The sequence below is a fragment of the Natator depressus genome, chromosome 6, assembly GCF_965152275.1.
Source record: "Natator depressus isolate rNatDep1 chromosome 6, rNatDep2.hap1, whole genome shotgun sequence".
Taxonomy (NCBI): Eukaryota; Metazoa; Chordata; order Testudines; family Cheloniidae; genus Natator; species Natator depressus.
In genome coordinates, this window is record NC_134239.1 from 7,201,737 (window position 1) to 7,213,456 (window position 11,720).

General features: G+C 52.4%; 1 protein-coding gene across 1 annotated transcript; it reads left to right on the forward strand.

The window, feature by feature from the left end:
* Window positions 1–1,130: 1,130 nt before the first annotated feature.
* LOC141989315 (uncharacterized) lies at window positions 1,131–11,182 on the forward strand. Its single transcript, XM_074955795.1, has 8 exons — window positions 1,131–1,401; window positions 5,527–5,691; window positions 6,419–6,481; window positions 7,042–7,254; window positions 8,029–8,229; window positions 10,509–10,580; window positions 10,844–10,906; window positions 11,133–11,182. The coding sequence occupies exons 1-8, from the start codon at window positions 1,131–1,133 to the stop codon at window positions 11,180–11,182; spliced, it is 1,098 nt and encodes a 365-aa protein (XP_074811896.1).
* Window positions 11,183–11,720: the final 538 nt, after the last annotated feature.

The following is an 11,720-nucleotide window of genomic DNA, read 5'->3' on the forward strand; positions in this document are numbered from 1 at the left end:
TATCCAGCTTTCACAGGGGAGACCAGCATTTTCAAACGGGGGGGTCACGACGCAATAAAGGGTCGCGGGAGGGAGTCACAAGGGGGGCCAGCAGCTGCCGCTCTCCGGCCGCCCAGCTCCGAAGCCAGCGCCGCCGCCGGCAGCCACTCAGAAGTAAGGGCGGCAATACCATGACCCCCATTACAATAACCTTGCGACCCCGCCCCCGACCACAACCTCCTCTTGGGTCAGGACCCCTGCAACTACAACACCGAGAAACCTCAGATTTAAAGAGCTGAAATAATGAATTTTACTATTTTTAAAATCCTATGACCGTGTAATTGACCAAAATGGACCGGGAATTTGGTCGGGCCCTGGTGATGTGAAATTGTCAGTGAAGACCGCAGGAGTTCATTCCCTGTGCACTCGGGCTGTAGAGCAGTGAGGGGGAGAGGGGAGGTGCTAGCAATTCGTTCCAGGGGCAGTGAGTTCCACAGTTCCACAGTCTGGGGCCCCTGGCACAGACAATCTTCACCCTTGCAGTAGCTAAATCCAAGGATGGTGGAAATCCCAGAACTGGGGGTCATCTTGGTATCCCAGAACCAGCCCACTTAGCACCTGGGAATTTCCGGATGCCTCAGTTTCCCCATCTGTACACTGGAGACAATAATCCTTTGTCTATTGCTGTTCAGGGTAAGAATTTGTCCTTCTTATGTAACTGTGCAGCCTCCGGTGTAAATCTGGAGTGACCCCACTGATGTCAATGGAGTCACAGCAAGATTCGGAGCTTATTGAACCCGGCGTAACTGAATCCTGTCCGAAATCTGCTTTCCCTTTAGGATCACTGGCTCGGTTCCTCGTGCTGGTTCAAGCTGCTATCGCCGCTGGCAGGCAGCGTGGGCAGAGGAGAGCCCTAACTTCTGGACAGGCCACATCAGGCGTGTGCACAGGGGGCTGCGGCCTCCCTCCCCGGCTGGCGGGAGCGGAGCAGAGCCGCCAGGCTGTGCTGCGGGGAAGCAGAGAGCGGAACAGGCCGGAGGAGGGAGGCGTGTGGCAACGGGGTTGGTTAAGGTGGAGCAATCGCTTCCAGCCCTGCCTGATGCAGCTTCCTGATTCTTTCTCTGCTCGGCTCCGCTGCCCTCCGAGGGAGCATGGAGGGGACGGGGAGACAGCACCTGCTGCAGACCCTGGCAGGGCTGGGGAAGGACGAGCTCCGGAGATGGAAAGAGAAGCTGAGCAAAGTACCACTGAAGGAGGGATACCAGCGCATCCCCAAGGCCCTGCTGGAGGGAGCCGATCCGGGGGCCCTGGCCGAGCTGCTGATCAGCTACTATGGGGAGGAGTATGGGCTGCAGCTGGCTTTGCTCGCCCAGGCTTTATGCAGTGCAGAACAAGCTGCAATGGAAGTCTCAAGGGCAGCTGGTGAGTTATCAGGCAGGAGGAGACCGGGCCCAGTGGGTCGCCCAGTGCCTCTTGCGTCTTCCCCCAGCTATCCGCGCTAGCGACTGGGAACAGAGTCACGGGACAATCCCATCCCTGATCCAGTCCCCGCTCCCTGCCCGGCCTTCCCATTGCATCACCGCAAACTGGCACATCCTCCTGCCCAACTACCGTGCCCCGCCCTCCCCAATCCACTGTCCCAAGGATAGCTGGCAGCAGAGGCTAGGGCTGCCCCTGGAAATGAACCGCTGTCCCCAACAACCTTGTCTCTGCCCCATCCCCCACGCCATTGTCCTGGACCACGCCCCTCTCTGCCCCATACCTCCCATCACCCCAGAGAATCACAGAAGTTTCAGGGTGGAAGGGACTATGAGAGGTCATCATGTCCAGCCCCCTGCACCGGGGTGGGACCAAGTAAACCTGGACCATCCCTGACAGGTGTTTGTCGAACCCATTCTTAAAACCCTCCAGTGATGGGGACTCCACAACCTCCCTTGGAAGCCTGGTCCAAAGCTTAGCTACCTTGAGAGTTAGACAGATTTTCCTAATATCTAACCAACATCTCCCTGGCAGCAGATTAAGCCAGTTACTTCTTGTCCTGCCTTTGGTGGACACGGAGAACCATTGATCCCTGTCCTCTTTATAAAAGCCCTGAACATCTTTTGAAGACTGTAATCTGGTCCGCCCTCTGCCTTCTTTTCTCAAGATTAAACATGCCTGGTTTTCTAAACTTTCTTTGTAGGTCAAATTTCCTAAACTTTTGATCATTTTTGTTGCTCTCTCATGCACTCTCTCCAAATTATCTTAATCTTTCCTAAAGTATAGCACCTAGAATTGGACACAGTGCTCCAGCTGAGACCTCATCAGGGCTGGGTAGAGCAGGACAATTATCTTCCATGTTTTATATACAACACTCCTGTTAATACACCCCAGAATATTCGCCTTTTTCACAGCTGCATCACATTGTTGACTCATATTCAATTTGTGACCCACTATAACTTGCCCGATCCTTTTCAGCAGTACGACACCTCAGCCAGTTATTCCCCATTTTGAAGTTGTGCATTTGACTTTTCCCTCCAAAGTGTACTTCTTTGCACTTGTCTTCATTGAGTTTCATCTTATTGCTTTCAGACCAATTTGTCAAGACCCTTCTTAATTCTAATCCTGTGCTCCAAAGTGCTTGCAACCCCTCGCGGCTTGAGGTCATCTGCAAATTTTATAAGCATCCTCTCCACTCCATCATCCAAGTCATTAATGAAAATTGTGAACAGGACCCAGGACAGACCCCAGCAGGACCCCGCTAGATACATTCTCCCAGTTTGACAGTGAACCACTCATAGCTACTCTTTGAGTACGGGCTTTCAACCAGTTGTGCATTCACTTTATATTTGTTTCCTCTAGCCCTAGTTTGTTTATGAGACTGTCATGTGGACCTTATCAAAGGATGTACTAAAAACAAGATATATCATGACTGCCTGTTTCTCCCACAGCCATTAGGCCAGTAATATTGTCAAAGAAGGAAGTTTGGCTGGTTTGGCATGATTTGTTTTTGAAAAATCCCTGCTGGCTAGTCCTTATAACCCTGTTGTCCTCCAGGGCTTATAAACCAACTGTTTAATCATTTGTTCCAGTCTCTTTCTAGGTAGCAGAGTTCTATAATTTCCCAGGTCCCCTTTGCTCCTCTTTTTAAAGGCAGGTATTGCGTTTGGCCTTTTTCGGTCCTCTGGAACCTTACCTGTCATCTGCGTATCTCAAAGATAATTGCTGATGGTCCCAAGATTGCTTCAGCTGGTTCCTTAAGCACCCTAGGATGAATTTCATCAGGCCTTGCTGACTTGAAAACCTCTAACTTATCTAGCTATTCTTTAAGTGCTTCCTTCCCTATTTGGGCTTGTGGTCATTTCCCCTTGCTGTTAATATTAATTGCGTTAAGTATCTGGTCACCATTAACCTCTTAGTGAAAACTGAAGCAAAAGAGACATTAAACATCTCACCCTTTTTTATGCCATCCATTATTAGCTCTCCTTCCCCAATGATGGGAGGACCTACACTTTCCTTCGTCTTTCTTAAGAACCTCTTCTTTCTGCCTTTTATGTCCCTTGCCAGGTGTGACTCATTTTGTGCCTTAGCCTTTCTGATTGTTTCCCTGCATGCTTGTGCTCCTCTGTAGCAATTCGTCCACATGTCTCCTTTCTGTGGGATTCCTTTTTGATTTTCAGGTCATTCAAGTCCTCCTGCTGAAGCCATAATGGTCTGTTATTAGTCTTCATCTTTCTTCTTTTCATTATGATAGTTGTACCTTTAATACATTCTCCTTGAGAAGCTGCCAGCTCTTCTGAACTCCTTAGATTCTCTTCCCAGGGGACCTCAACAACCAGTTCTCTGAGTTTGTTGGTCGGCTTTTTTGAAGTCCATTGCCCTCATTCTGCTGCTCTCGCTCCTTCCTTTCCTTAGGATCATGACATCTATCCTTTCACGACTGCTTTCACCCAAATTGCCTTCCACCTTCAGATTCGCAACCAATTCCTCCTGGTTGGACAGAATCAAGTCTCAAACGGTTATCCCCTTGGTTTCTTCCTCTACTTTCTGAATCAGAAAGTTTCCCCAATACATGCCAAGAATTTATTGGACAGCTTGTGTTTTGCCGCATTACTTTTCCAACAGCTGGCTGGGGATTTCAAAGTCTTCCATTACTACCAGGTCCTGTATTTTGGGTATTTCTGTTATTTGTTCTGGAAATGCCTCATCCGCCCCCTACTCCTAATTTGGGGGTCTATAGAAGACCCCCTACATCACCCCTACTCTATACCCCTTTTATCTTGACCAGAGACTTTCAGCTGCTCTGCCTCTCATTTCTTTCAGGACTTCAGAAAAAGTGTATACACTCTTGACGTACAATGGAACCCTGTCTTCCTGTTTTCTCTGCCTGGCCTTCCTGAACAAGCTAGACCCCACTATTACAATATTCCAGTCATGACACTTATCCCACCAGGGCTGTGTAATGCCATACAATGTCCACTCTGCCCCGCACCACCCATCACCCCACGTGATCTGCACTCTGTCCTCCGCAACCCACCCCATCACCTGCGCTCTGCCCACCACAACCCACCCACCTGCCCAATGCAACCTCGTCTCTACACCCCTATCCCCACCATCACCCCCTGCAACCTCCACTCGGCAGATTTACACTGTGGTGACTGAGATCAGAATCCAGGCCAGTCTTGTCTCCCTTGGCATCAGGAGGCTCACTCCAGATTCACACCGGGGGTCACTGAGATCAGAAGTTGGCTCCCATTTTTCAGAATGTCAGTCCCATTTCGTTTTTCTTTCCAGGATTAACCAGTGGAGAAGCTGAATCCACCCCTAGTTCTGCTGCACACACAGCGGCCGCAGGGGAGCGCTGCTTCTCTCTATCTAACATATGCACTGGCCCACTGCAGCAAAAATGTGTCCCCCTTCCCAGTGCTATTCCTGGCCACCACAATCTGTACAAGTATCTAGGCCTGTGTACAGCCTGAAATCTACCTGATTGCAGATTCTCGCTCACATCCTCTCCCAAACTCCAATCTGTGCATTGTCACTGTGCGGCTGTTAGCCAGCTGTTGTGCCCCACCCCAGAGGTGGCTGCATTTCAACAGCAGACGAGTGATTCATGTGCACCGTCGCTGTGTGGCTGTTAACCAGCAGCCTCGCCTCAGCGATAGCTAATTTCTAATGTTGTTTAGCATCGCTGTGTGTCTTCTAAGCGGCTGTCATATCCCACCAAAGCAAGACAGCAGGAAGTATGTGGGGGAGGGGGGGCGGGGTTGGATACTACGCTAGATGGGCCTGTGGCTCTGACCTGGAGCAGCAGGGAGGGAGCAGGAACCCAGGCTAGATGGGCCCATTAGTTAGGGGGCCAGTCAGGCCTCAGGGTGCATAGGGGGGCAAGTACTGGGCCTAGGGTGACCAGACAGCAAGTGTGAAAAATCAGGACAGGGGGCGGGGGGTAATAGGAGCCTATATAAGGAAAAGACCCAAAAACCGGGACTGTCCCGATAAAAGCGGGACATCTGGTCACCCGAACGGGCCCTGTGTATGACACGCACCCTCTTGGACTCTTTGTAGACTCTGTGTCACACCTCTCCGAGGTCACCGATGAGCAGCTGGGGAGCAGTCTTTCAGCGCTTAAGGGGAGAAAAAAAAAATCCTTGGCCAGCCGGCCTCTGCCTCTGGAGTGGCTCAGCAAGCTGACGGGCAAGAAGGGGAAGCAGCATCAAGCCTCCCCAGGCGGTGAGTGCAGCTGGCCAGGGCACGGTTTTCCCAACCTGTGGAAATTTTCAAGCCTTCAAGTAAGCTTTCCCGTCCCTGATCGGGATGAGACAGCAAAATCTCAAATATTTCGGCAAAGTGAAAAAACTAAACACTTTTCAGTTCAGGTCCCTCGGGACGTTTCAGGTTGGTTTCGACTCCTCTTGCTGTTCGGGTGGGTGGTTCCCACCTCCTTTTTTCGAAAGTCTAATTAGCTAAGATTTGGAAACGGAACGACGGTTCGAACCGGAAAACCCTGGCAGTTCTCATTACTAACAAACAAGGCTTTATTGTCACTGGGAAAAAAGGGTCTCATGGAAAAATTCCTGACCAGCTGTAAAGTGATGTCTGTAGGCAACCGCATCAGCGCCTAGACGACCGAGCCGATGGTGCCAATCAGTTAGCTGTGGGGAACCAGGTGGAGGCGCTGGTGGGGGGGGGGTGCGCCCCCATGGGCCAGGGAGAGAGACACAGACTGCCCTGCAGTAGCTACTGGGAAAGGGGGTGAGGACCCGGCAATGCCCACCTAGCCCTGCCTGCTTGGGACCAGATCCTTCCAGAGTTACCCCGAGGCCATCAAGATCAGAATCTAACCCTGACTCAATTGCTGAAAGGGGAGTCACTCCGGATTCACATCAGGGTCACTGCTATCACAATTTGGTTCACATTTTTCAGTAGATGTTCAGTTACTTTTGGTTTTTCTTCTCAGGATCCTTCAGTGAAGAGACTCAATCCACCCCTGGGTCTAGTACAGGGACAGAGGCAGCAGGAGGTGGGTAGCACTGACAACAGCTCAGCTTCTGTCTGCCTAACATACGCACTGACCCAAAAAGTGTGTTTGCCCTCACGGTACTATTGGGGCCACCTTACTCCTGGCAACACAACTCTATACAAGTAACCAGGCCTATGTACGGCCTAAAATCTCCTTGATGCAGGATTCTCGTTCACATCCTGTCCCAAACTCCAAGCTGTGCCCTGTCACTGTGCAGCAGTTTGCCAGCTTCCGCGCCCCGCCCCAGAGGTGGCTGCATTTCAGCAGCAGGTGAGCGATCCCTGCGCACCATGGCTGTGCGGCTGTTAACCAGCTGCCCCACCGTGGAGGTAGCTGCATTTCAATGCTGGGTGGCTTTGCTGCGTGTCTTCTCAACAGTCATCACCCTGCCGAATCGAGACAGCGGGGGGGGGGGGAGATATGGGGCTAGATGGGCCAAGGGGTCTGATCTGGGGCAGCAGGGAGGGGGTGGGAACCCAGGCTAGGTGGGCCATTGGTCAGGGGTGGGGGGCAGGTATTGGGCTGTGTGTGTGACGCGCTCCCTCTATGTCTCCCTCCAGACCCCATGAGGGAACAGGGCCCTGTCTTACAGTCCTCTGAGGACGTCAACGTGCTGCGGGATGTGGGGTTGATGCCACCTGAGCGGAGCAGATTTTCAGGGAGCACAGTGATGATGAAGGTCGACTTCCCAAGCCTGAGTTTACCTAAACCTTTGCGGTGGATAAGGAAGCTGCAGGACAAGAAGGCGAAGCCGCATCAGGCCTTCACAGGCAGTGAGTGCAGCTGACCAGGACACTGTTTTCCTGGCTCAGGATTCTCATTCACTTCCTGTCCCAAACTCCTATCGGTGCCCTGTCTCTGGGCGGCTGTTAGCCAGCTGCTGTGCCCCACCCCAGAGAAGGCCGCATTTCAGTACCGTGTGGCATCGCTGTGTGCCTTCTCAGCAGCCGTCAATCCCCCGCCTCCCCAAGCCAGGACAGCAGGAAGTTTGCGGGGGCAGGAGATGGCATACTGAGCTAGATGGGCCCGCTGGTCTAATCCAGGAGGGCAGGGGGAGGGATAGCGGTCTAGAAGGGGTTATTGCTTGAGGCTCTCATTCTCTCTTGGCCCAGCTACAGACCTGGACCCCTTGTACAACCAGAGAGGTGGGTCTAGTCCCCAGGCTGAGGAGAATGGGGAGCTGGGGGAGGAGACTAAGAGGGAGAATGAGGGGGAGGAGGGGATGACCCATTATAATAGCTCATGGGGATGTCCCCACCGGCTGCGGCTGGTGGCCTGGAAGTCGACACGCAGGGCTGGACATCATGGAAAGAGCTCTAGGGCTGGTTGGAGGCTGTGCTGGAAAAGCGGTATCTGGGCAGCGAGCATCCCAGGGTGGGACTCGCTGGAACTTGGCAGGGGCAACCAGGAGAGATGGGCCCATTGCTCTGATGCAGAGGGCTGGATGGGCCCATGGGTCTGATCCAGGGCAGCAGGGAGGAGTCGGGATGCTGGGCTAGATGGGCCCATTCTTTGATGCTTTTCTCTCTCTCTCTTTCTCTGCCTAGACCCTGCTATGGAAGCAGCCTTCCCACAACGCTCCCAGAGCACTGTGCGTCATCCCCAGGGGGAGTCTGTTTATGGCAGTGTCCCACAGGGACCTCCTGCCCAGCCGGCTGGGGCCGTGGGAGAAGTCACACTGATGTCGGGGAAGAAAAAGACCGGGGGTCCCGTTCCCCCTGTGCTGGAGGCACTCGGTGGGGGGCCAGGTGTGTTGGGAAAGAAGTTACTGGGCAGGGAGCTCCCCGGGGTGGGATACCAGACTAGCTGGGCCCCTGGGTCTGCTCCATTCTAGTCCCAGCTCCCTAGGGGCATGCGCTGGGTGTCTTGTGACTGCATCTGCAGATGAAGCGCTGACAAAGGGGGCGGGATCCCCGAGGGCTGGACACCACCTCACAGACAGCTAAGCCACCTCCTCTTCTCCCTCTGCCTCCAGAGTGACCCAGCTGGGCACAGGGCCTCCAGATCAGTGAACTCCCCATCTCTCCAGCCACCACCCCATGACAAGCAGCGGGGATTTCCTCTGGTCCAGCTGATCAGCAGCGGACAGGAGGCACTGGGAGGGAGCAGGAAGAGCTGATTGGTGGGATAGTGGGCGCATTTTTTTTCCATGGGGGCACCAACCCCAGAGCACCCACGGAGTCAGCGCCTATGTCTGGAGCACAAGGTCCCTCCAGCCAAATGGGCTTTGGAGGGCTCCCCTTTAAAGGCATAGATTCCCCCTCCCATCCTGGGAGCAGATGGAGGGGCTGGGCTCAGCTGAGGCGCCCGCTCTGAAGACAGAAATGGCCCCCGGTAAACAGATGTGCTCTAGTGGGACATTACTGAGAGTATTCAATCCAGGACGAACTGCCAAGAAACAGGGCAGTCACAGCCCAAGCCTGGTGGTCCTCCACTTATAAGATACACCAGACCAGCCCACAAACTTCTGTCTCACCACACTGGCTATCAAGAAGTTAGAGGAGCAATTCCCTCAGATACTCCAGTTCCCTGTGTCATCACCAGCAGCACTCCTTATAGGGATAAGTGGTTCTTAAAACCAGTGTCCCCAGTTCGTATTTCAATCAGATAACATCATATCCCCTCACATGTAGCCACCGTTACTCCCAAGCCTGGTCACCACCAGTGCCTGTTGTCAGTGGAATCTGACTGATACATGTTCGACCCTGGCTGGATTCCCCCAATTGATGTATTTTATAATCATATGGTAAAAATGAGAAAGTCCGCAATTTTTCAGTAACAGTGGCTGACACCTTTGTATTGTTAGATCTGATTTTGTAAGGAAGTCGTTTTTAAGTGAGGTGAGACTTGGGGGTACCCAAGACAAATCAGACGCCTGAAAGGGGTACCGTCGTCTGGAAACGTTGAGAGCCACTGCTTTAATCACCCAGCTAAAGCTTGGTCGGAATTTTTCAGATTTCAGATTTAAAAATTGACTTGGCATTTTGGCCAGAAAAACGGAAGAATTTTTTTTAAGCCATCATGAGAACCGGCTGGAAATTTGGAATTTCCATTTTGTGAACTTCTGCATGAGGCTGACCCTTGATTTTTGTTCCAAATTGAAACCAAATCCAAAATCTTGTGCCAAACCTCCCTTGATGGAAATTTTTGCAAACCTTCCATTTTGCTTGAAACTCAGACCTCAGCCTCTTCCTCTTCCTCCACGTCCTCCTTCTAAAAAGATGCCAAAATCTGCACAATTTCAGTTCCAATGAAAGGGCATCGCTCGACGGAAAAACGTTGCATCAGAAAAGCTCTTCTCATTATAGCTTTTTTCTGGTTTTCAACCAAACAACTGGGGTCAGGATCCTGGTTAGCGCTAGAAGCCCTGCTGGATAAAATGTGTCAAAGTTCAACAACATTTGGAGTTTGAATGAACATAAGATCATAAGAACGGCCAGACTGGGTCAGACCAAAGGTCCATTTAGCCCAGTGTCCTGTCTGCCAACATTGGCCAATGCCAGGTGCCCCAGAGGGAATGAACAGAACAGGGAATCATCAAGTGATCCATGTCGTCGCTCATTCCCGGCCTCTGGCTAACAGGCTAAGGCCACCCTCCCTGCCCAATAGCCATTGATGCAGCTATCCTCCATGAACTTATCTAGTTCTTTTTTGAACCCTGTTATGGTCTTGGCCTTCACACCATCCTCTGGCAAGGAGTTCCACAGGTTGACTGCGCATTGTGTGAAAAAATACTTCCCTTTCTTTGTTTTAAACCTGCTGCCTATTAATTTCATGAAGAAAAGGGGGTTGGGGGGGGAAAATTGATCCATTTCGGTCATTCCCCCTCCCGAGCTCTACTGATGTTGTTTATTATTGGTATTATCCTGGCTCCTTGGAGCCCTACTCCTGGCTCAGGATCCCATTGTGTATGGACACAAAACAAAAAGACAAGTCCCACCCCCAGAGTGCTGGCAATCTAAGCAGTGAAATCATTGCGCTCTGCTAATGAACAGCCGGTACTACTCCTGGTCTCTCTCACCCATAGGACGTGCAAGTCACACGCCAGCTCTTCATGATTTAATTTCCTTTGGTGAAAACTCAGCAGTGGCATCAGCAGGTGAGTCCGGAATTGCCCAGAGGGATGGAATGGGCCCGATGGGAACTCGCTGCAGGGTGGACAGTGACAGCGCCGGGGCTGTGTCTCACTGCAGTCCTGCTGGACTTTTCCCTAAGGGAAGCCGGGGTCAGCGAGATCAGAATCTGGCCCAGACTCCATTGACACCAGTGGGGTCACTCCAGATTTACACCACGGTCACTGAGGTCAGAATGTGGCTTAATTTTTTCAGCGTTTTGGCCCTTTCCCTCTGTTTTGCCCTGCAGGATCTTTGGATAACGAGACTGAGCCCAGCCCTAGTTCGGAGGCAGGGACAGTTGAGGTTGAAGGTGGGTGGCACCGATCACAGCTCTGCTCCTCCGCTTCCACCATACACACTGGCCCATCACTTCCAGAGGTTCTTCGGCCCTCCCAGTGCCAATGGGGCCACCTTATTCCTGGCAACCATAATTCTGTACAAGCAACTAGGCCTGTGCACAGCCTCCGAGTCCAGTAGGTTCAGGATTCTCCTTCACTGCCTGTCCCTAACTCCCAGTGTCACTGTGTGGCTGCTAGCAAGCTGTTGCGCCCCACCCCAGAAGCAGCTGCATTTCACTGCTCAGTGAACGATCCCTGTGTGACGATGCTGTGCATCTCTCACCCAGCTGTCCCACCCCAGAGGTGGCTGTGTTTCAGCAGTGGATATGATATCGCTGTGCAGTGTTGCTGTGAGGTAGTTACACAGCTGCTGTGTCCCACCCCAGAGGTGGCTGCACTTGTATCCTGGAAAGCAGTTTGGGATGGAAGAGGCCTGGGAAATAGATGCTAATGACGTTATTGACATTATTAATAATTCATCCCTCCCCAGAGATCATCTGCCAACAGACTCTGCTTCTCTCCGCTGGGGCTGGGGCTAGGGCTGCCGGTGAGTGAGGTTGAAATGGACCCGGTGGCGGGTGGTCTGATGGGCCTCGCTCATGACTGAGCAGAGAGAAACCAAATGTCCACTTTTGGCTCTGACCGTCCCCTGATCAGACCTTGTCTCTGCCCCCAGCACCAGCTTTAATCTCCACTGTCTGCAGGATCGCTCTGGGGTCTCCTCTCCCTCCATTCCACCCGCTCCACATCCTTCCCGGTCCTCTCCCCTTTACACCCCGATCCCCC

Excerpts from the sequence above, each read along its gene's own strand:
- LOC141989315 (XM_074955795.1), top strand. The coding sequence starts at position 1,131 with ATGGAGGGGACGGGGAGACAGCACCTGCTGCAGACCCTGGCAGGGCTG. Across the intron at positions 6,482-7,041 it reads AGGGACAGAGGCAGCAGGAG|ACCCCATGAGGGAACAGGGC; the intron begins GTGGGTAGCACT and ends GTCTCCCTCCAG. Across the intron at positions 7,255-8,028 it reads GCATCAGGCCTTCACAGGCA|ACCCTGCTATGGAAGCAGCC; the intron begins GTGAGTGCAGCT and ends TTCTCTGCCTAG.